This window comes from Antechinus flavipes, chromosome 3 (assembly GCF_016432865.1).
Source record: "Antechinus flavipes isolate AdamAnt ecotype Samford, QLD, Australia chromosome 3, AdamAnt_v2, whole genome shotgun sequence".
NCBI lineage: Eukaryota > Metazoa > Chordata > Mammalia > Dasyuromorphia > Dasyuridae > Antechinus > Antechinus flavipes.
The window spans coordinates 300,034,337-300,057,190 of record NC_067400.1 but is presented as its reverse complement, the minus strand read 5'-3'; the positions used below and the strand labels follow the sequence as shown (position 1 = coordinate 300,057,190).

The 22,854-nt window shown below is 33.5% G+C and overlaps 1 protein-coding gene across 1 annotated transcript in view; it reads right to left on the bottom strand.

Annotated features, from left to right (window-relative positions):
- Positions 1-13,726: 13,726 nt before the first annotated feature.
- The window catches only part of HHLA2 (HERV-H LTR-associating 2), a 95,928-nt gene continuing 86,800 nt past the window's right edge, over positions 13,727-22,854 (bottom strand). Inside the window, exons 5-8 of the mRNA XM_051985251.1 lie at positions 20,680-20,997; positions 18,363-18,446; positions 14,228-14,295; positions 13,727-13,960 (exon numbers count right to left, since the gene is read on the bottom strand). Coding sequence (XP_051841211.1) covers positions 13,874-13,960; positions 14,228-14,295; positions 18,363-18,446; positions 20,680-20,997 — 557 coding nt within the window. The 3' untranslated portion in view covers positions 13,727-13,873. The remainder of the gene's footprint in view (positions 13,961-14,227; positions 14,296-18,362; positions 18,447-20,679; positions 20,998-22,854) is intronic.

The following is a 22,854-nucleotide window of genomic DNA, read 5'->3' as shown; positions in this document are numbered from 1 at the left end:
AGGACTGGAGCTCAGGAAAAAGGTTAGGATGAGTAAATTGGGAAGTTCTATATAAATATGATGATTAGATCTATTGGAGCTCATATGATCAACAGAGGTGATCACCTTTTCACAGAAGTATAAAAATCTACCGACTATAACCAACTTAAAAACTAAAGGACTCAAATGTTTAATAAGATACTGCATCAGTGAAAACCCATATTTACTTTAATTAGATCCCATTGTAAAACAGATTATAGGGACTGCTAGAGATTATGAAGGCTCTTTGTATGATCAGAAGTACTGGGTTAACCCGCACCAGATCCTGAGGAACCTAGAGATAAATTAGAGATCTATGATCTCTGATTTATAAGTTGATTAAAAATCGGTGGGTATTTTCCCTTTAATGAAAAGTGGGGGCAGCTAGATGGTGCAGTGACTAGAACACTAGCCTTGAAATCATGAGGACTTGAGTTCAAATGCAGCCTTAGTCATTTAACACTTTGTGATCCTAGGCTACAAATGACACAGTTCTCAGTGTGTGTGTGTGTGTGTGTGTGTGTGTGTGTGTGTGTGTGTGTGAGAGAGAGAGAGAGAGAGAGACAGAGACAGAAACAGATGAGACAGAGAGAGACAGAGAGAGAGAGAGAGAGAGACAGAGAGAGAGAGACAGAGAGAGAGAGAAACAGAGAGAGACAGAGACAGAGACAGATAGAGACAGAGAGAGAGAGACAGAGAGAGAGAGAGAGAGAGAGAGAGAGAGAGAGAGAGAGAGAGAGAGAGAGAATGACAGAAAGAAGGGGAGATGGGAAAACACAAAAAGTTGTAAGACTTACTTGACATGAATCTAAATAAGATTAGCTAACTTATGCCTGGTGTCAGAAGATAAATATGTTTTGCCATAAGAGATTTTTTCTTATCTGCTCATATGTATCTATATATAATAAATAATTATGAGCTAACATTTATATAGCATTTACTACATATCAGGGACTGTGTTAATGCTTTACAATTATCTCATTTAATTCTCACAACAATTTTAGGCAGTTAGGTGGTATTGTTACATATTACAGATTAAAAAAAATAAACTCCAACAGAGATTGGAAGAGTTGCCCATGTTCACAAAGCTATTGAGTATTGGAAACCACTTTTGAATTCAGATCTCCCTGACTTCAGATATGAGGCTCCATCCACTGTACCACCTGACTGCCCCTAACAAATACTTGAGTGAAAAGGGGAAATAACCCCTAATAAAATAAGGGTCAGGAAAAAAGAAATTGAACCTTTCAAGTAGATGCTTCTGACTTAATTAAAGTCAGATTGGAATTAAAATCCAAACTAAGCAGAATTATTATATTTCATTTAATCTCTTCTATAGCCTTGTGGTGCAATCAACTAAGAAAGGAAAAAGATAAAAATATAAATTATTTTTTCATTCTAGGGATTTGTTAAAATGAAAATATTAATGACTATCTTTTACAGGGAATTAGTGCTGTTTTTTCTTTTTTTTTTTTCTCATAGCTTTTTATTTACAAAACATATGCATGGGCAATTTTTTCAACATTAACCCTTGCAAAACCTTCTGTTCCAAATTTTCCCCTCTTTTCCCCCACCTCCTCCCCTAGATGGTAGGTAATCCAATACATGTTAAATATGTCAAAATATATGTTAAATCCAATATATGTATACATATTTATACAGTTATCTTGCGGCACAAGAAAAATCGGATCTAAAAAGAAAAAAAAAAAAAAACCGAGAAGAAAAATAAAAAAATGCTGCAAACAATAACAGAAAGAGTTGAAATGCTATGTTGTGATCCTCACTCGGTTCCCATAGCCCTCTCTGGTGTAGATGGCTCTCTTCATTACTGATAGGTTTTTTCTTTTCAGCACAAATTTGATTGGTTTGGAACAGATTGTAATAGATAATAAATTTGATTTTGATATCACGATTGAATTAAATGATGTTGACCTTCTAGATATGTTTTATGAAGTTCAATATTTGTACCTGAAATATGTTCATGAGAACATTTTCTCCCCCAAAGCCATTGATGCATTGATAGAGATTGTGGGGCACATAAATTCACTTAAAACCTATCTTGATGCTACTTAATTGCTACATGAGAAGTATTAGTGTTTCTATCTGTGAAAGTCAAGTCTCTAGAATAATTTCTTTGTTTAATCTCAAAAGAAGTGTTATATAGTAGTGTAATTTATTATCAGAAACTATTAAAGTTAAACCATTCATGTGAATTGCTACCTGGTTAGGACATTTTCATTTTGATGAATTGTGATTTATTTTCTATATTTTAGCTCTTTTTTCTAATTGTGATAGCAGTATTATTTTAATTCTATGATAATGAAAATAGTTAACATTTATATTTTTGTTGTTCAGTTGTTTCAGTCATGTCTGACTCTTCATGATGCCATTTGGGATTTTCTTGGCAAAGATACTGGAGTGGTTTGCCATTTCCTTACAGATGAAGAAACTGAGGCAAACAGAGTTAAGTGACTTGCCCAGGGTCACATAGCTAATAAGTGTCTGAGGCCAGATTTGAAGTCTTCCTGACTTCAGGACTAGTACTCTCATCAACTGAGCCATCTAGCTGTTCTAACATTTAGATAGTATTATGTAATTTGTAAAGCACTTTACATATATTATCTCATTTGATCTTCACACAACCCTTTGAAGTAGGTACTATGAGATAGGTTCTCTTCATTTTGTAGAAGAATAAACTGAGTCTCAGAGAGATTAAATGATTTGCCCAGTCACACAGTTTAGTGTCTGAAATAGTATTTTTTATAATTAAATTTTATTTTATTTCTAGGTCTGCATTCTTTCCCTGACATTTCTACTCACTGAGAAAGTAAGAAAAACAAAACTTGCTATTCACATGTAGAGTTAAGTAAAATAAATTCCTGCATTGACCATGTCAAAAAAAAATCTTAATCTAATTTGAATCTTATTACCTCTCTGTCTGTGGGTGGGTAGCATGTTTTATCACAATTCCTCTGAACATTATGATTGGTAAATATATTGATTAGAATTTCCAAGTCTTTGAAAGTTGTCTTTATAATATTATTGCTTTTGTATACATAGTTCTCCTGGTTCTTCAAAATGTTGTTTCTTTCTGTATCTCTTTATAATTAGATCTACTTTTTGCTATTATTTAGTCTGAGATGATGATTGCTATAGTGCCTTTTTACTTCCCCTAGAGAATAATAGATTTTACTCCAAACCCTTATTTTAACTTTGTGCTTCTTTATATTTTGAATGTATTTCTTGTAAGTAATATATTTGTCAATTCTTGTTTTTGCTACTCTCTTCCATTTTATGGGTGGATTGATACAACTTACACTCACAGTTATGATTGTTAATTTTATATTTTCTTTCATACTATTCTCTTATTCTTTTCTTTTTTCTTTGTTTACCAGCCCCTTTTTTAACAGTTTGTTTTGATTATGGTTAATTTCTTTGTTATTTTACCCTTCTCTTTATTCTCCTTATTTCTTTTCCTTAATCCCTTCCCCAATTGTTTTCATGTTGTGATTAATGTCATTCAATACCTAATTCTTTCTTTCTCCCTCTCCCTTTCTGGTTCATAGGTCTTCTTTTTGCCTCTACTCGCTCCTTTTAGTCTATAGATTTCTATTTGTGTACTCCAATTATGTGAGATAATTTCCCCTATCTTTTCTCTCCCTCCTCCCCTTTTTGTATTCTTCTTTCCCTCTCTTTCCATTTTTAAAAGATTATCAAAATGTAAAAGAATCATTTCCAGCCCTTTTAATTACTCTTCTTATGATGTTTAGTTATGATAGAATTCTGAGAAGAGATATAAATGTCATCTCCTCATATTAGAATGTAAATAATTTATCCCTGTTCAGTCCCTTAATTTTTGTTCATGTTTTTGTTTTATTGTTTGCTTCTCTTGACATTTGTGTTTTCATTTCAATGTCCTCACACAACTCTAATCTTTTCTTTTTTTTCTTTATTAAAGCTTTTTATTTTTCAAAACATATTCATGGATAATTCTTCAACATTAACCCTTGCAAAATCTTGTGTTCCAATTTCTTCCTCCTTCTCTCACCTCCTCTTGTAGATGGCAAGTAGTCCATTATATGTTAAACCTGATAGAAATATATGTTAAATCCAATATATGTGTATATGTTTATACAATTATCTTGCTGCAAAAGAAAAATCAAATGAAACTAGAAAAAATGAGAAAGAGAATAAAATGCGAGTAAACAACAACAAAAAGAGTGAAAATGCTATGTTATGAACCACACTCAGTTCCCCTAGTCCTCTCTCTGCATGTAGATGGTTCTCTTCATCACCAGATCATTGGAGCTGGTCTGAATCATCTCATTGTTAAGAGAGCCATGTCCATCAGAACTGATCATCGTATAATATTGTAGTTGCCATGTACAATGATCTCCTCGTTCTGCTCATTTCACTTAGCATCAGTTCATGTAAGTCTCTCCAGGCCTTTCTGAAATCATCCTGCCTATCATTCCTTACAGAATAATAATATTCTATAACATTCATATACCATAACTTATTTAGCCATTCTTCAACTGATGGGCATCTATTCAGTTTCCAGTTTCTTGCCACTACAAAAAAGGCTGCCACAAACATTTTTTGCATATGTGGATCCCTTTCCCTTCTTTAAGATCTCTTTAAGATATAAACACAGTAGAAACATCATTGGATCAAAGGATATACACAGTTTGATAACTCTTTGGGCATAGTTCCAAATTGTTCTCCAGAATAGCTGGATGCATTCACAATTCCACGAACAACGTATTCGTGTCCTAGTTTTCCCACATCCCCTCTAATATTTGTTATTATCTTTTCCTGTCATCTTAGCCAGTCTGAGAGGTGTGTAGTGGTATCTCAGAACAACTCTGATCTTTTCATTAGAAATGTTTAGATGTCCTCTTTTAAAGGTCTATTTTTTCTCCTCTAGAATTATACTCAGTTTTGTTTTTTTTTTTTTTTTACAAGAAAAGTTATTCTTGGCTGTGAGTTTAGATTTTTTTGCTTTTTAGGATGCTATATTCCAAGCTTTCCATTTCTTTAGAGTAGTTGCTGCAAAATTTTCTGTGACTGATTATAACTCCTTATTTGTTCTTTGTGGCTGCTTGCAATATTTTTCTTTGACCTGGAAGTTCTGAAGTTTGGTTATAAAAATCCAGGGAATTTTCCACTGAGGCCAATTCTTTCTATTCCTACTTTGCTCTCTAGTTCTAAGCTGAGGTGGTATTAAATATGGATATCTTACTAATTCCAAGTTCAGTATAACTCAGAGTATCTAGTTATCTCTATAAATTTCCAATTCTATTTTGGTAGATGGACCTGTGTCAGTGTAAGTTATTAAGTAAAAGCTGCCATAACATCTATTACAAAAGACAAATGAACTCAAATATTTATAAAATAACATGTTTTCACATCTTTTCACATGAATAGTGCAGGCCATATCTCAGCTGGATAAGCTAATCGTATCTTTGTGTGTGTCAAGTAGAAAATAATTTTTAATACTATGATTTTTGGAATGTTTAAAATATAATTGTAAAATTGGACAGTAGCCATCTTAAGATAGCATTCTACTAAATCAGATTAGGTCTGTGTGCTCCAAGTGTACATAAAAAAATGGCATGCAGAGTATGAAATCTAAAAATGTGATTTATTTAATAATGGATCAGGTATATTTAAAACAAAGCTACAGGAAAAAAAATTTTAGATTAGAATCTAATGCCTAGAAATATTGTCACAACTTTTAGCAATGTAATCCTAAATTGATGAAAGGAATGCTGGACTTGTGGAGAAATTTATAGTCAGGCTTTGCTTGTTGGGTGGCCCCAAAAGGATAATATTGTACCAACAGCTGAAAGTCAAGAAATAATGGACCCTGCATGAGATTTTTATAAGAGAATTGGGCAGACTTTAAAAAATTTTTGATCACTTTAATTTTATATCAGCTCCATTTCACAATACTCTTTTCATCCTTTGTAACAAAAAATAAAAAAATAAATAAAAACAATTCATCAAAACAAACCAACATATTAACCAAGTCTAACATGTTATATTCTATGTCTGTACCCAAAGTACCCCATCTATGCAAAGAAGGCAGGGAAGCAAATTCTTATATCTTTGGTATCAAGTTTGGCTATTATAATTTCACAGCATTTTGTTTCAGTTGTTTCTTTCTATTTACATTATTTCCGGCATTTTATGCGTTACTTTCCTGGTTCAGATTCCCATTAATGTTTATCTAAATTTTTTCATGCTTTTCTGAATTCTTCATGTTCAATGTTTCTTATAGAACATTGATTTTTTAAAATTATATTCATCTATTATTCCTTTTTTTGTTAGTTCCTTAATATTAAAAAAGTGCTACTTTAAACATTTTCAAGTTTAAAGGCTTTCTTTTTATCATTGGCATCTTTGAAGTGTATGCCTAACAATTGAGTTTCTGAATCAAAATATAGAGACATTTTAATCTTTTTCTTAGAATGCCAAAGTATTTTAAAGAATTGTTGAACTAACATATAATCCCAGCAACAGTATATTAGTGAGTATGTATTTTCAGTTTTTCCAATGTTGCAGTTATATCTCATAGTGTATAAAGAATTGAGGCTAGAGTCATGAAGATCTAAATTCAATTTCTTAAGACACTTGCTAAATATGGGACTATGAGTAAGTCACTTAACATCTGCCTAACTCAGTTACCTCATCTGTAAAATGGAAATAATAGCATCAGATTTGCTACGTGGATAAAATGAGGTAATATTTATAAAGCACTTTATGAACTTTAAAGCAACATATGTTAGCTCTTATTAAAACTTTTGTCATTTTTGTTGATTTGCTAGATATGAGATGTTACCTCAGATGTTTTTATATGCTTTTATTATTGTTGATTTAGAGTAATCTCTCAGAAGGATGATAATCATTTTTAAAAATTTTTATTTAATAATTACTTTATATTGACAGAATCCATGCCAGGGTAATTTTTTTTACAACATTATCCCTTGCACTCGTTTCTGTTCTGATTTTTCCCCTCCCTCCCTCCACCCCCTCCCCTAGATGGCAAACAGTCCTATATATGTTAGATATGCTGCAGTATAAGGGATGATAATCATAATGATAATTTCTACTTGTGAGAATTATTTGTTCATATCCTTTGTGTGTATATCCACTGTCAAATAGAAATCAGACCTTTATCAGATATACTTGTAAAAATTTTTTTCTTCTAGTCAACCACTTTCCTTTTTACTGTACTTACATTAATGTTGTTTGTCCAATTTTTTTCAATATTATTTAATTGAAATTACCTATTTTATCACTGCCAACTTTCATACTTGGTTAAGAATTTTCCCTTTAGTTGTACTTGAAATATACCTGATCTGATTCTCTTCTATATTTTTTTAATGGTATAGTCTTCAACACTCTGATCATATATTAATTTTGATGTTATTGTGACATAGGGCAGAAGATGTTGCTTTAAATATAATTCCTCTTTATTTTCTAGTTTTTAGTATGGAGTTCTCTAAAAAGACCTAATGATTCTGAAGTTTAATTTCACAAATACAGAAGGCAGTAATGCTGATGTGGTCTTAGAAAATATGCTAGGAATCCACCTAGTAGAGCATCACATAGTGGAAATACTTATCTTAAAGAGATAATATTCTCTCTCTGGCCAATTTAGTATACTAAAATTTGTTTGTGCTCCTGAGTGTGATGCTTTAATATGAATACATTGGTATGTCAAAGTTTAGTTTGGTTTGTGGAAAGCTTTCTCCAGCAATTAAAAAGTACAAGAGACCTTTGGAAATTTGAAATAATCTTAGGCTTCTCTGATTCTGTGTGTGTGTGTGTGAGGAGGGGGAGAGGAGAGGAATCACTAAATGGTTAAGTGAGAAAAAAAAATAGGCTTCATGAATGTTTAAACCTAAAAAAGAAATATGAAAAAGAATGCCTATATTTTTAATATAAATTCAATTTATTAAGAAATCCATTACCATGGTTAAGAAAATGATTTTAATAAATTTTCAAATTTATTGAGATTAAAAGCTACTTAGATTTCATAAATTTCTATATAAGAGTTTACCAATTCAAATACTTTCTCTTTATACTGGTGAACTGAGATTTGTATTTCTCTCTTATGCTTAGATTGAAGTATGGTAATTTTGCAGTACCCAATAATCAATTTGATCCAAAATCCATTCAAAACTTTCATCAAGTTGTTTAGTAGACTAAATATCCAGTGTCACCAAGGACACTTTGAGGATACCAAGATCAGGATATAGAATCAAAAGAGCCTGTATTGAAAATAAATCTCAAGAACAAGGAATACTTGGAATGCAATAAAAAGGAAAATTTGAGCTGTTTGGATAGTGTTTCAATGAAGTTGGCACAACACCAATATGAAATTGTGATAATTGATTGTCATCATGCTTTAAACACTGCAGATAACCTAGGAGGTAGCCCAATATTGGATCCTTTAAAAAAAATAGAGAAGGTAGTCTTCTAGAGGTAATGAAAGAATTCTCCAAGTTCATTCATCCAGAAGAGGAAGGGAACATAGTTTAATGGAAAGAGCATTAAACTTTCCTGCTAAAGTGGAGTCATGGGACTTGAATTCTAATTCATACTATTGAATTCATCTTGGGTAAATCACTTAATCTCATTAAATTTCAGTTTCCTTATTTATACAATGAAGGGAGTGGATTAGAAGGCCTATGAGGTTCCTTCCAGTTCAAGATCTATGATTATATATATATATATATATATATATATATATATATATATATATATATATATATATATATATATATGCGTGTGTGCACACACACATAATCCTAATTGATCACAACTTGATTTAATATTCTTTAAAGTTATACTGTATAAATTCTAAACTTTCATTTCCTAGAATCTAATAAAGTGGAAAGAAATTAGGTACAGATCATCTGTGAAAGGCCATCCTATAATTCTAAGATCCAGACCTAGGAGATAAGAATCAATGAACCATAAGAATGTCCCTCTCCCTCTTCTCAGAGTGAAGTCTTTTAACCTGTAAGGAATATAGACATATGTTCTATGAGTAGTCATGGTGAAAATATTTAGCAATAATAGAAATGTTTTTCAAACCAGTTTGAACTAGGGGAAAAAAAAGATCAGAACACATCTGAATCCATAATGAGGGAAATACAAAGTTATAAAAATAGGAAGAAAATACTTCCATAATTTTTTTTTATCAAAACAAGTCATTTCACAAATAATCTTGTTATAAAAATAACATCCATTGCTAAGAGACACTGATTTGGTATATGAAATTCATTAAAAAAAAAAAAATCAGTTAAGTGACCTTTAGTCAATTTATAAAGTTATACTGATTTCCAGATCACTTCTTGTTGTGATATGGGAGCCACCTGTCAGTGGCTGCTGGAGATCTAACTCAGACCTGTATAATGGACCTCTTCATGTGAGACGATGATGATGATACAAGGAGACTGAGAAGCAGTTGCTCTTCTCTGACCTCTCTCCTCTTCCCTCTGCCTCCAGTTTATCTCATTCCCAGTCTGCAACACCGGTGTCAGCAAAAGCTGCCCTTAACTCCTTCAGATGTTATGATTCACAGCTGCGGAAGTTCTTGGAGAATTGACTTGCCCCTTCACCTAGGAATGGTCCTTACCAATTCCCCATATTTTTGTTTTAGACATGATTATTTTTCCCCCACAGCAGTCAGTAAATATGTGCATTTGCTGTTATCTGAGTCTGCGCACTGAGGAATGCAATCAGCGCTATCGCTTCTGGATGGTTGTAGGGTGAAATACTATAGCAGTTGTTGTTCTTGTGAGATGTCATGGAGTCAAACTTTCAAATGGAGAAGAGGAATGTAGTCAGAATGATGCGGGAAAGATTCCTTTCTAGATTCCCATCCTCTCCTAGTTAATAATGTAAATTGCCCTTTAACTCACAAATCCTGGTCCCTTTGAATTCCAATAGAAGATCTGACCTGTTCCCAGCCCCACCCGGATATGAGCCAACTTTGGGGCTACACCCGAAAGCCCCTTGAGCTAAGTCTCCTATTATAAAAAGGCCACGCCTGGAACCCCTCTTGGCAGAGACTCCAAACATGGCTACCATGTGAGGACCCTCTGTCCACTGGACCCTCTGTCCAGTGCCCTCCTTATCTCTACCTTCGCCTATACTTTAACTTTGCTTATCTAATAATAAACCTCTTTTATCAATCTAGCTCTCTGGGCCAATAATGCTTTTATTGGGAACTCGCACCGCTACTAGACCCCCTTGCGCCGAATCTGTACCCCAAACCTGCCACTAGACCTTAACCCTAATTTCATTTAGGTACCCCAAAGCTAAACCTCAACAAGAACAGGCATTTAAGTCTCTCATCAGTCTCCTGGCTCGGCCCTTTTTTGTATTGGCCCATTTAATTACCCTGACTAAAAAAGTCTTACTGGGGCTCTTCTCCCTTTTCTCCCCCAAGGGTTACCAAAGGAACTCTGGGATGATCCTAATCATGAAGAGCTCTTGGGCACTGCTACTTCTTTGTTTATGTCCCATGTTCAGGTACCATATGTTGTGATATGGGAGCCACCAGACAGTGGCTGCTGGAGTTCTAACTCAGGCCTGTAGAATGGAAATCTTCTCTTCATGTGAGAGGATGACGATGATACAAAAAGACTGAGAGGCAGTTGCATTGTCTGATCTCTCTCCTCTTCCCTCTGCCTCCAATTTATTTCATTCCCAGTTGACAAGCAATACCTGTGTCAGTAAAGGCTGCTTTGCAACTCCTTCAGATGTTATGATTCACAGCTGTGGAGGCTCTTCGAGAATTGACCTGCCCCTTCACCTATGCATGGTCCTTAACAACTTCTTCTATTCTCAGAGCTTAGAGGCTACAGATTGGCCAACCCCACTGAAATTTAATTTATAAGGAAACTACAAGATGCTAGAAGAACATCCTACATTGTGGTTGCAGGCATTTCGTGAGATGAGACACACTAATATACAGAATACTGATCAAATGGCTTGAGTAACTCAATCTGTTTACTGTGCCTATTCAGATATCACCTTGTAGATTGTGGAAACTGGCTCAGAAGAATTGAGTTCAGTCAGAAAGTCAGGGTGTGTTTAAACTTAATAGCACCATGTTCTTTTCCTTATTACTATTTGTTATCCTCAGCTCTGGGACTATTCAGATAAGGATCTCTTACAATACTCAACTGAAGACAAAGAGAATATGCCCCCAACTTTAAGTGGAGAATAATAAATTTGCAGTCAGTAGTGAGTGAGGCAGATTTTCCCTCCTTTTTTCTTTTTTCCTGCCTCAACTATTTTAAAAAAAGATTTAGAAAAAGAAGTGACAGATGACACGTTATCCCCCTCCATCAGTTATTGTCCTATAGTCACTGGTAAATTAAAAAAAAAAAATTAATGAGGTAACACCAATCCATGTCAAAGATGGCACATATTCTGTAGACTAATAATAAAAAATTGGGAAACCCTCTGTCAGGGTCTATTTCTAAGGAGATCTGAGAAGGCTTAGATGCACTGATCAGTGTTGAAAGCAATAAGCCTTTTTGTTTGGAAAGTTTAAAGGAAGACCATGTGACTTGAAGATAAAAATAAGGGACAAGTGTTAGGGAAGGCAAATGAACTCCTCATACTGGAGCCAGGATTAAGGTTTCCAAACTAGAGAAGCTCATCACCCTCTTCGAAACAGACTATGACTTATACCTTCAAACAGAGATAGCCTACTGAACTTTCTCAAAAAAAAAAAAAAAAAAAAACTGGGAAGAGAGAAAGTTTATCACCAAAGATGTCATCAGGCATGATGGTCTCCAAATTGAAGCAAGGAAAAAGAATCCACTATAGTTTAGCGATTCTGGATGCATGCTTTAGGATATCATAGGGAGGACTGGAATCATGGCTGCTTGCTCATTTTAATAGCGAGGGGATAAAGAGATCTTGGCAGCTATGAGATCAAAGCTGCTCAGGGTGTTTTATAGACAGTAAAGAGTTCCTATCCAGGCAAGTCCAAATTGTTTTCCAGCCCTGATTTCATAATAGGAGAGATACTAATCAGATGTGAATTTAAAAGTTTCTAAACTTTAAATTTTCAAAACATAAAACATTGAAGTATTCAATGTTTCAGAATAATGGCAAGGCAAGAACAAAAGGAAATAAGGAAGAAGGTATGATCAAAAAAAAATTCTGCTTTTACATAAATTTAACTTTTTTTCTTTTTCTTTCTTTCTTTTTTGTTATACCTTTCAAACAGATCTGGGGATACTGGCTTTGAATGGCACAGATGGTTGTTATGAAACATGTTGTATAGACCCAAAACAAGATATAATATTCCCAGAAGTGCCTGGAAGAACCTGTAGTACCTGTACTTTTTAGCCTTTGGGCCTTACCTGTTTATCATGACATCTCTTCAATAAATCTCATTAGGAAATGTAAATGGTTTATCTGAACTGTCTTTTTTTTTCTCTACTATACTAATGGGCTGGTCACAGAAACACTCCTTTAATGAATATTTGCTGATGGGGAAAATGAGGAAAATGGAATGGAGAACTTAAGTCACCTCTTTTGCTTCTAAATTCTTGTGACTCCCAAAGTCAGATAGTGTATCATCAGTTTGTTTCCACAGCCAGTTTTGAATCATTGAAGACACTGAATCATTGAATCATTGAAGAACTCAGAGTGCTCTGCCACAGTTGGACACAAATAGTCCCTAGGAACATTCAGGGTAGCTTTTCTAATTTTATGCATTGTGGGGAATAGAGAGAGATAAGGTGAAGAACTTATAGGAATGTAGAATTCTTTTTCTGTACTTTAATTATTTCTGTGTTTCCCCTATGACCTGTATAATATGTGCAGGCTCATCTTTATTTGAGCCTTGGCCAGCTAGAAACATATTTATTTAACCTGAGCTGATGCCATTTATTGGTATTTGACATTTATCAATATTTAGTTTATTAGCTGGACCACTATCTGCTTGATTAAGTATGAAGGTCTGATATTCTGTTTCCTAGAAATCAGGAGATTTCAGGGAAACAGAAAACTTCCAATCCAATCTCTCCGAATAGCAACAACCAATCAGATACCTCCCCCTCCCCTTCTCAATGCTCTCTTACTTGTGATGTAATCCCTTGTATAAAAGCTATGTATCTTTACTACTTCTCTAACCCTCCTACCACCAGCTTTCTCTTTCTTATCTTGTGATGGGACAGCTCATCCTAGAGAGGTTTTTAATAAACAACTTTTCTGCCTTCTACTGAATGATCTCTGAGTAGTCGTTTTGGGCAAGAGTCGTCTATATCCCTCACATGCATCCCATATTTTGGGGGGCTAATTCAATTCTGCTTTATTCATAGAACATAGTATCTTTTCTGATGAGGGCATGCTATGATGAGCAGCCTTGTGCCAATGTCTTCAATGTCATATAATCAATTCCAAAGTTCTTTTTTTCTTTCTTTCTTTCTTTCTTTCTTTCTTCTTCTTCTTCTTCTTCTTCTTCTTCTTCTTCTTCTTCTTCTTCTTCTCTTCTTCTTCTTCTTCTCTTCTTCTTCTTCTTCTCTTCTTCTTCTTCTTCTTCTTCTCTTCTTCTTCTTTCTTCTTCTTCTTCTTCTTCTTTTCTTCTTCTTCTTCTTCTTCTTCTTCTTCTTTTCTTCTTCTTCTTCTTCTTCTTCTTCTTCTTCTTCTTCTTCTTCTTCTCTTCTTCTTCTTCTTCTTCTTCTTCTTTTTTTTTTTTTGCTGAGGCAATTGGGGTAAAGTGACTTGTCCAGGGTCACACAGCTAGGATGTATTAAGTGTCTGAGGCCACATTTGAACTCAGGTCCTCCTAACTTCAGGGCTGGTGCTCTAGCTACTGTGCCACCTCGCTGCCCCCGATTCCAGAGTTCTTAAGAGATCCCTTGGAAATGTCTTTTGTCTCAGAAAAGGAGGATTCATGCTGAAAATGAAAGAAGAGAAAGTAAGACAACTGTAACTTTGGTTAAAAACAGTAGCAAGCTGTTTGATAATTTGCGATAACTGATTTCCCCCTCTGCCACAATAAATATGGATCATGATATATCATGGAAAAAAAACTCTTCAGGCTGATTTGTATCATTCCTTTGTCTGCAAATTATTTACTTGAATTCTAAGAATGCTGCTGAAGAAAAGATGTCCCTCATTGAAACTTGAAATTTAGAATTTGGATGAAAGAAAAACTACTGACCTGTGTCTCTTCTTGGTTTGCATGAACAAATCTGTAGTGTGAATTACACTTCTTCTTGAATAATATACCTATTTTTTAAAAAAACCAAAATCAAGAGGATTCTTTAAACAAAATAAAGTTTTGGAATCAAAGGACTTGATTATGTTTGAAAGGTCACATGAAGAAAAATTAATAATTAGCTATGAAGGACAAAAAGGCTTTCCAAAATGCACTCAAAAAGACTTTCCAAAATGCACTCAGTTTGAGAGTATCAGAAATGGGTGAGAAATCTTAAGATTATTCAGAAAAGAATGTATGAAATACCGTTGAAATAAGTCTGGTAATTAGAATCTATGTCTGGCAAAATTTTGTGCTAGAGTTACCTGAATTTATTTTTACTTTTAAAAAATTTTGTTGGCCAATTAGAAGATAATTCTTTTTTTTCTATCCCACCTTTCCTCTATAGTATACTTTGACCAATATTGACAACTGGAAAGAATCAAAATAAGGGGGTATATGATCAGCATTGGAAGGTTCAGCATGGAGGCTGCTGAATGTTAACAGACAGATCACTAGGATAAATTTTTTTTTTCTGAGATTCAAGAGCATATACACACATAGTGATGAAAAATAAGGTATGGAAATTTGACATTGCATCCAGGAACATTAACTCTTCTGGAAGATTTGAACCTTTTAAATCTCTAGGCCAGCAGTATTTATGAGAAAAATGTATCTTTCAAAGTTCATTGATGTACAATATATTATTTCATATAAAGAAATTAGACTATGACTTGACAAGCATGTGACTTTTTCACATGTTACTTTCAGACCATAAATACCTGTTAGAATCAACATTTAAACACTTCTCAGGATAGAGATAGCCTGCAGAAGTGACATTTAAAATGCCTGTGACCAAATTCCCTTCCTAATTCTTGCTGTTTATGGAAAGGGATCTCATTTACCTTGTCTAACTTCCTGGCCATTCACAAAATTTGAATCAATAATGCAAGTGTACGCTGTTACTCCAAAATCCTACACATCCTGGTGAGTATTGTTTAGAGAAATAGAAGAAACGGAATGATGTAATCTCACTGAAGTCAAGAGAGAAAACAGTATATGAGAGATGGGAGTGGTCAGCAGAAATAAATTCCATAAGATCAAGGAGAATTAAAATGGAAAAAAAGAACATTGTATTTGATGAGTTAGGGTCATCATGACTTTTGAGAAAGCAAAAGCAGTATATAGAAGCCAATGGCACCTTCATTCACTCATTCTCTCATACTGGAAAACTTAAAATTATCAATGACATTTTTGTCTCCTTCCCTTCTCATTTCCTGTCATGTAACAAACCCATTTCTATCTCTGCAATATTTCTCTCTCTTTCCCTTTCTCCCTCCTTTTCTTCTTTCTTCCCTCCTTCCTCCCTTCCCTCTTTCTTTCCTTCCCGCCTTCCTTCCTTCCCTTCTTGTCTCCTTTCCCTCCTTCCCTTCTTCCTTCCTTCCTTCCTTCTTTCTCTCCTTTTTTTCCTCCTCTTCCTCCCTTTCCCTCCCTCTCTCCCTTTCTCCCTCCTTCCTTCTTCTTTTCTTCCTCACTTCTTCTCTCCCTACTTTCCTTCTTCCCTCCCTTCTTCCCTTTTCCCTTCCCTCCTCTTCTTTCTTTCTTCCCTCCTCTTCATCTTCTCTCCTTCCTTTCTTCCTCCCTACTTCCTTGTCTCCCTCCCTCTCTTCCTTCACACAGGTCAACTGTCTCTTAGTTTCCATCTTGGCTGTACTCTGTTGGACCACTCTATCATGACACCATGCTGGATGCTTTCTTCCTCTCATCCTCCCTTGATTTTTCTGCTTTCTTTTATGTTGTCTTCTCCTCTCCTTGAGGGCAAATACTGTCTTTCACCATCTAAGCATTTTACTAGGCTCATAAGTGTTTAATCAATGTTTATTGACTGGCTAAGATGTCCTATATACCACTGCCAGATTAATTTTCATCATGTGCAAACTTGAATAGATCACTCTTCCAATTAAAACCTTTCATAACTCCCTTTGCCTTCTGAGTAAGGTTCAGGTTTGTTTTTTGTTTGTTTTTTTTTTTTTTTAAGTCCGGCTATCCACAATCTTGTACAATCTTATTTTTCTAATCTTTCTCATCTTATTTCTATCCCCCTAGCCTATACTTTAGTCAAAATGAACCTAAATATATCTTTCATTTTCTGTCTCCATGCCTTTTATTATGCCTAGTCTTATTTACTCACTGAATTTCTAAAACTCAAATTCTACCTCTAATAGTGAACCTTTCTTGAGAATTTCTACATCCAAGTTAGTCATCATTATCTTAAGGCATCACAAATCAAGTAGAAAGTCAGATATAAAATCACAGGATTTCAGTTCAAATTCTTGCTCTTTTATTTTCTTCACATGTCACCTGAGGCAAATCACTTCATCTTTATGAACCCCTTTCCTCATCTATTAAATCTAGAGGGTAAGCTACATTATAGGAGATCTTCAAGGGCCATTCCAGCTCTAAATACTATTCATTTCAAATGTACCTCTCTTGCCTTACTGTATATTAAAGTCCCTTATTGCTATATTGGAGAGGCTTGAAATTGTAAGCTCCATGAAGTCATTGACAAGGTCTAATTTCAAATTTATGTCTCCTCTAATGGTTAGCACATACTCTACACACTGTGGTCTCTTAATAAATGTTGTACATAATTGTACATAGTGACAGCAACCATTGTATAATCATGTACATGGATTTAGCTCTTCTCCACAACACAGTGATCTAAGACAATCACAAAAGACTCATGAAGGAAAATGCTATCCACATCCAGGGAATAAATTATGGACACCAAGTGCCGATAAAAGCATACTATTTTTACTTTGGGGTTTTTTTTTCCATGGGTTTTCCAACATAAGTATGTGAAAATATGATTAACATGATTGTACATGTATAATTTATACATAGCAATCTATCTTGGGGAGAGAAAGAGGAGAAAGGGAAGGAGAAAAATAAAAATGGAAATTGAAATTATCTTTACATGTAATTGGAAAAACAAAATACTATTTACAAAAGAAAAAAAAAGTTGATTCAATTGAAATACCTCCCTAAAGCTACAACTGACAGCAGCAGTAAAATGTCTCTTGGAGGACTCTGGAATATGTCTGTGATCCAACCTTTGGAATATAAGGCCAAAGGTCTCCTCGATACTACTTAAGAAGCATATTATATTGGAATTATATAATATATTATATATAGTGGAGTAATGAGATCACCACAGGCAAATATTTAACTTCTCCTCTCTCAATTTCCATATTTGTAAATTGAGGGTCTTAATTTTTTTTAATGGATCATTTCTCAGAATGTTTTTGAATGTGTAAAATAAAATGCCTAGTATTCTAAAGTAAAAACAATTATATTGAAATGCAGTTATCAAAAAAAAATTTTAAGACTCCAGATTAAAAAAATCTCTGTACTAAATAGTCTCTAAGATGTTTTCTAGCTCTTATCTACATTACTTACTTCAATGTTCCCAAAATTTGTGATTGGATGGTCCTTCCATGCTGTAGATAACAAACCCTTTCTTACTGTTGCCCCAAAATACATTATTTTAAAGATAATCTGATAATAAATCTTTTCAAAATTGACCAGGTTTGTTCAAAAACAATAGATACTGTTTACCAGTGGCCTTGCCTTCAACATCTTTCCAAAGTAATAGAATAGCTCTGATAGAATCTTCAGGAATACAGTATCACATCCATACCATAACAAAACATTGAACTGACTTCACAGCATAAATGACTTTTAGTTATTTGGACATTGAATTATTTGGAGAAGTGGCATAAAATAGTATATAAGGTTAGAAAATCAAATATCATCTCTGACACGGTTACTTCATGTATTTTAACAAAATATCTAACCCCTCACAACCTCAGAAACTTCAGGATAAATGTATTGCTTTTTGATTCATGGGAAACTATCTTGGATAAGTCTTTTGTGTGTTTGTCATATGAACTGTTTTTACATGGTTACTGTAAGGGAGACCCCAAGTACTACATAAAATATAAACTTGTACCAAAAACCTCTGTCTAAAAGATAAAAATACATTCAAATGTACACAAATACATATTCACACATACATACCAATATCAAATATACATACCAATAGAGATTATCATTAATGAGATTATCACTGCTACTGTAATAGAAACAATTTGGTTGGAGGAAGACTTTTCTGGAAGTGGCTCTATATATATTTTAAAAAAAAAAAAAAAAGACAAATTGTTAAACAGTTGCACAAGCAAAAAAGATTACCAAAAGTATTTAATTTAAACCTTAATAGTATCAAAACAGATTAGTATTGAACTTGATTTAAACCTGACAACTAAATCCATCAAATCCACCAAGAATTCAATATTAATAAAACTGTAAAGAAATAATGACAAATCTTGGCAAAACTGTTATCTGAATATTGAATACACTTGAAGTAGAGAGAACAAAATAAATATTAATTTAAGTACATGAAGAATTAAGAGAAGCATGGGAAAGATTTATGTGAACTAAAAAAGAGTAAAGCAAGCAGAATCAGGAAAACAATACACATCATGACTATAATAGTATTTTCCATGGCAACTGCCTACATTGCTTCTGAATTGCTATTGAGTTGGAGCTCTTTTTACTTCAAAATTTGCAAATATAGTGCTTTTAACACACACACACACAAAGACACATACTTTGCAGGTACTCAAATATATTTCTTTGGCTATTGAATTTGATGAATTTTGCTTGAGGGGGAAAAAATCATCTGAAATTCTTTGACTATTAACTTGTGACAGTGGTGCGGTGGGAAGGACTATAAATTTAGAATCTTAGGACCAAATTTTTTATTCTGGGCATTGTACCTATCATCTGTACATTTTTGGGCAAGTTACTTAATTTATTTGGGCCTCAGTTTCCTCATTTGTAAAATGAAGAGGTTGGACTAAATGTCTTCCACCTTTATTGTACTCCTGTGAACAACAAACTAAAATTGATTACTTTCTAATTATAATGACCAAACTTGGCCTAGGGGAAAAAAGTAGGAAATTCATCTTAACCCTATTCTATCTAGAGATGGAGGGAAATAGATATAGATTATTACAATATTACACATATTATTATAATAAATATATGTATATATTTTATTATAAATGTTGTTGAGTGGTTTTGCTAACCTGCCTTTTTTGGTTTTCTCTATTTTTTCATTCTTTGCTACAAAGGATAACTCATTGGATGGGAAGAGGAAAGGATGTTTTTGGAAATAAGTTACAGAAAACAAAATATATCAAAATAAAAATTTTAAATGGAAAAAGATATCTTAAATTAAATTTATTATAACTTTTACTACTCTTTGAGAACACTCTTAACTAAATGAATTTATAAGATTATCCACACACTAAAACTTTCTGACCTAAAGAATAACCTGCAGTTTAAAAAAATCTTCAGAAAGATTTTGTTACAATTCCTTTCTTTCTGGTGTTATGCCAGAGTATGTGCTAGCTACCTTGAATACCTACCCTTTGGGTACTTTTAAAGGAATAGGACAGGAGTATCAGTGGCCTCATTTCCCCAAAACCCAAAATTCTATATAATAGCCTGCATAGAGACTTATCTCATTTTATTGTGACTTTTTTCATTGCATTCTGCAGATATTGTTTTTTATTAATATTTTGAAAGTTTATGGCAACTCTACCTCTAACAAATCTATCAACAGCATTTTTCCAACAGCATGTAATAGCTGTGTCATATTTTTGTACTTCAATGTACATTCTTGTACTTGTACTATTTTAAAAAATTTATTATTATCTGTTATGGTAATCTGTGATTAGTGATCTTTAATGTTACTATTGTAATTATTTTGGGGAGTCATGAATTGACTCCCTATAAGATGGCAAGCTTAATAAATGTGTGTGTCCTAACTGCTCTATTCACTGGCCATTTTCCCATCTTTCTCCCTATCCTTGGCCTCTGAGATACAATAATATTGAAGAATATTAACTACACTTAGTTGATAAAGCAGCATCAGTTTTTGAGAGGATTAATTCCAATATGAAAGAAGCTCTACTATGTGTAAAATGATATCAAAAAGTATTACATGCTACTTAGTTTTATATTCACTGAGAAACCAAATAATTCACATGACTCACTTTATTACAATATTTACTTTATGAAAGTTGTATGAAACTGAACCCACATCTCCAAGGTATGTCTTTAATGAAAATTTTTCTAGCTTGTTTTGCAAAAGAAGGATAATGAACCCTCCATATGTCCTTTGAATAATAAACATTTGATGTATATAGGGATTTTTGCATCAGGTCAGGATAATTTCATTACTAGAATCAGCCCTTAATTTTCTTGCTTGATTACTCATATAATTCTAATCCTATTGAAATACTTCATATGTTAATGTTTTCATTCTATTACCAAATACTGTTACTTACCAACTGTCAAAAATTGTATCATGAGCTGAGTAGAGTCTATAGATGAAATGTTGCAGAGGTATTTACCACTATCTGATTGAATAGGATGTGTTAAAGTCAAAGAGAAGTTTCTACTTTCATGCATCATATCCTTGGTCCAAGTGAACCGATTATCAAAGACCATGCTACTTGAAGAGCTTGAAAAGGATGCCAAAATTGTGGAGGATGCATTTTCTACTCTATACCAACTAAGATTTCTGTTTTTCTCCAGCGAAAAATCCTCATTTGTAAGTTCACATAGGAATGAAATTTTTTTACCGTCTGTTGTTAAATTAGTATCTGAAAGAGAGAGATTGTTATAGTAGATGGGTTAAATTATCACTTTTCATATCACATTCTCATATTTTAAAGATTTAACAAAAAGTTGGGAAGCAACCTATATTATGAGGAAAACTCATTCTTGGGTCTTGGAGTCAAGTCTTGTTTTTGACCCCTACTGGTTGTGGGATGATGACCAAATCATTTAACCTCTGAGTTTTCCAAGAAATTCTGTTAAGATGCTATGTTGTGGATGAGTTGCTGCATTTGTGGAGGGTATTCCCTACACTGATGAAAAGGAAAGAACAAAAAAAGCAAAGACTTTACTGTATTGGGTAATTATATAATAAGTATAATTATTCCAAATCATTTAAAAATATAAGTACATTATAAAGAGAATAAACTGCTATGAGTTTAAATTTGTTGGAAAATACAGTATTTACTGATAAGTTACCTGATGTCGTGGTATTTTCCAACAACTTTGTTTTCTGTGATGCTTCTATGAATGAAATTTCCTCTATCAATACAGAATAACTCTTCTGCAACTCAGAACCTTATTAAGTTATTTAAAGCACTGAGAAATTAAGTGACTTCCCTATAATAACATGACCAGCATGTGTCTAGTAATTATTTATCCACCAAACAATGACTTCCCATGAATGATAAAAAGAATTGGAATTAGCAATTATTATTGAAGTTGCTGCTTTGACATAACATAATTGTATAGAATACTCTGAGTCAAGAAACTCTTAGGAATTACTAAATTTCATTTAAATACATTTAAATTTTGTTTGAACATGTTAAGGGAAAAACACTAATTTTCTCAGGGTGTTCTCCCCCCTGTCTGCAATAAAAGGAATAAAAAAAAAAAAAAAAAAAAAAAAAAAAAACAAAACTCTTTCCATTTGTCCATTGCCATTTGTCTATGAAAACCACTCTAATGAAATAACATGTTTTTTGGTCCCCTTAATATCTTCATCAAGAGAAGGGTAGAATTACCTTTGAGGAAAATGTTTTCTCTTGGAACATCTTTGACATTATTATTACCAAGGTGAGGGGGCTAAAGAGAAAATAAAAATGCTCAGACCCCTACTATATCCATGAGATATTTAGGAAAACTTTGAGAATACTGCTTCTGTTTGGATGGAAGCCAGGGTGAAATTTGAGAATAGTAAAGTTGAGAGGTAGGGATGGTGGGATGATGCTGGAATATAAGCAATCTTGCTTTTAGATTTAAAAGAAGATAAAAGCAGAAAAATGTAATGGCTGAGCCATTATCAGAGGTAATTTGAAAGATTGGGAAAATATGGTGAGCCACAAAATTAGGGAAGGGTAAGTTCTCAATTTTCAAAAATGGGAAAAAGCAGTCTACAATTTATAAGCCAATGAACTTTACTTTGATTCCAGGGAAATTCTAGAACCTATTAAAAATGGTTTGGAGCTCTAAAAAAAAAAAAAAAAAAAAAAAGGAAAACTAATTACAAATGACCAACTTGCCTCATCAAGAATAAGTCATTCCTGGCTAACCTCATTTCTTTTTTTGACAGGATTAGTAGACTGGTAGCTGAAGGGAATTCTGTTAAATATAGTTAATCTAGATTTTAACAAAACTTTTGTTCTTATACTCTTCTGGAAAAGTAGAAGAGTTGTGTACTAAAAGGTTAATCATTTAAAGCTGTTTGTTTGGATTCAAAGAACTTATTAATGGTTCAATATTAGTTTTACAGTAGTCTTCAGTGGAATACTCTCTTGATTCTGTGCTATATATTAATTTTACCTATAATTTGGAAACTGTATATATGGCATATTCATCAAGCCAACTAGCATTTATTAAATACTTACTATGTATCAGTCACTAAGCCAAATGCTAGAGATGTA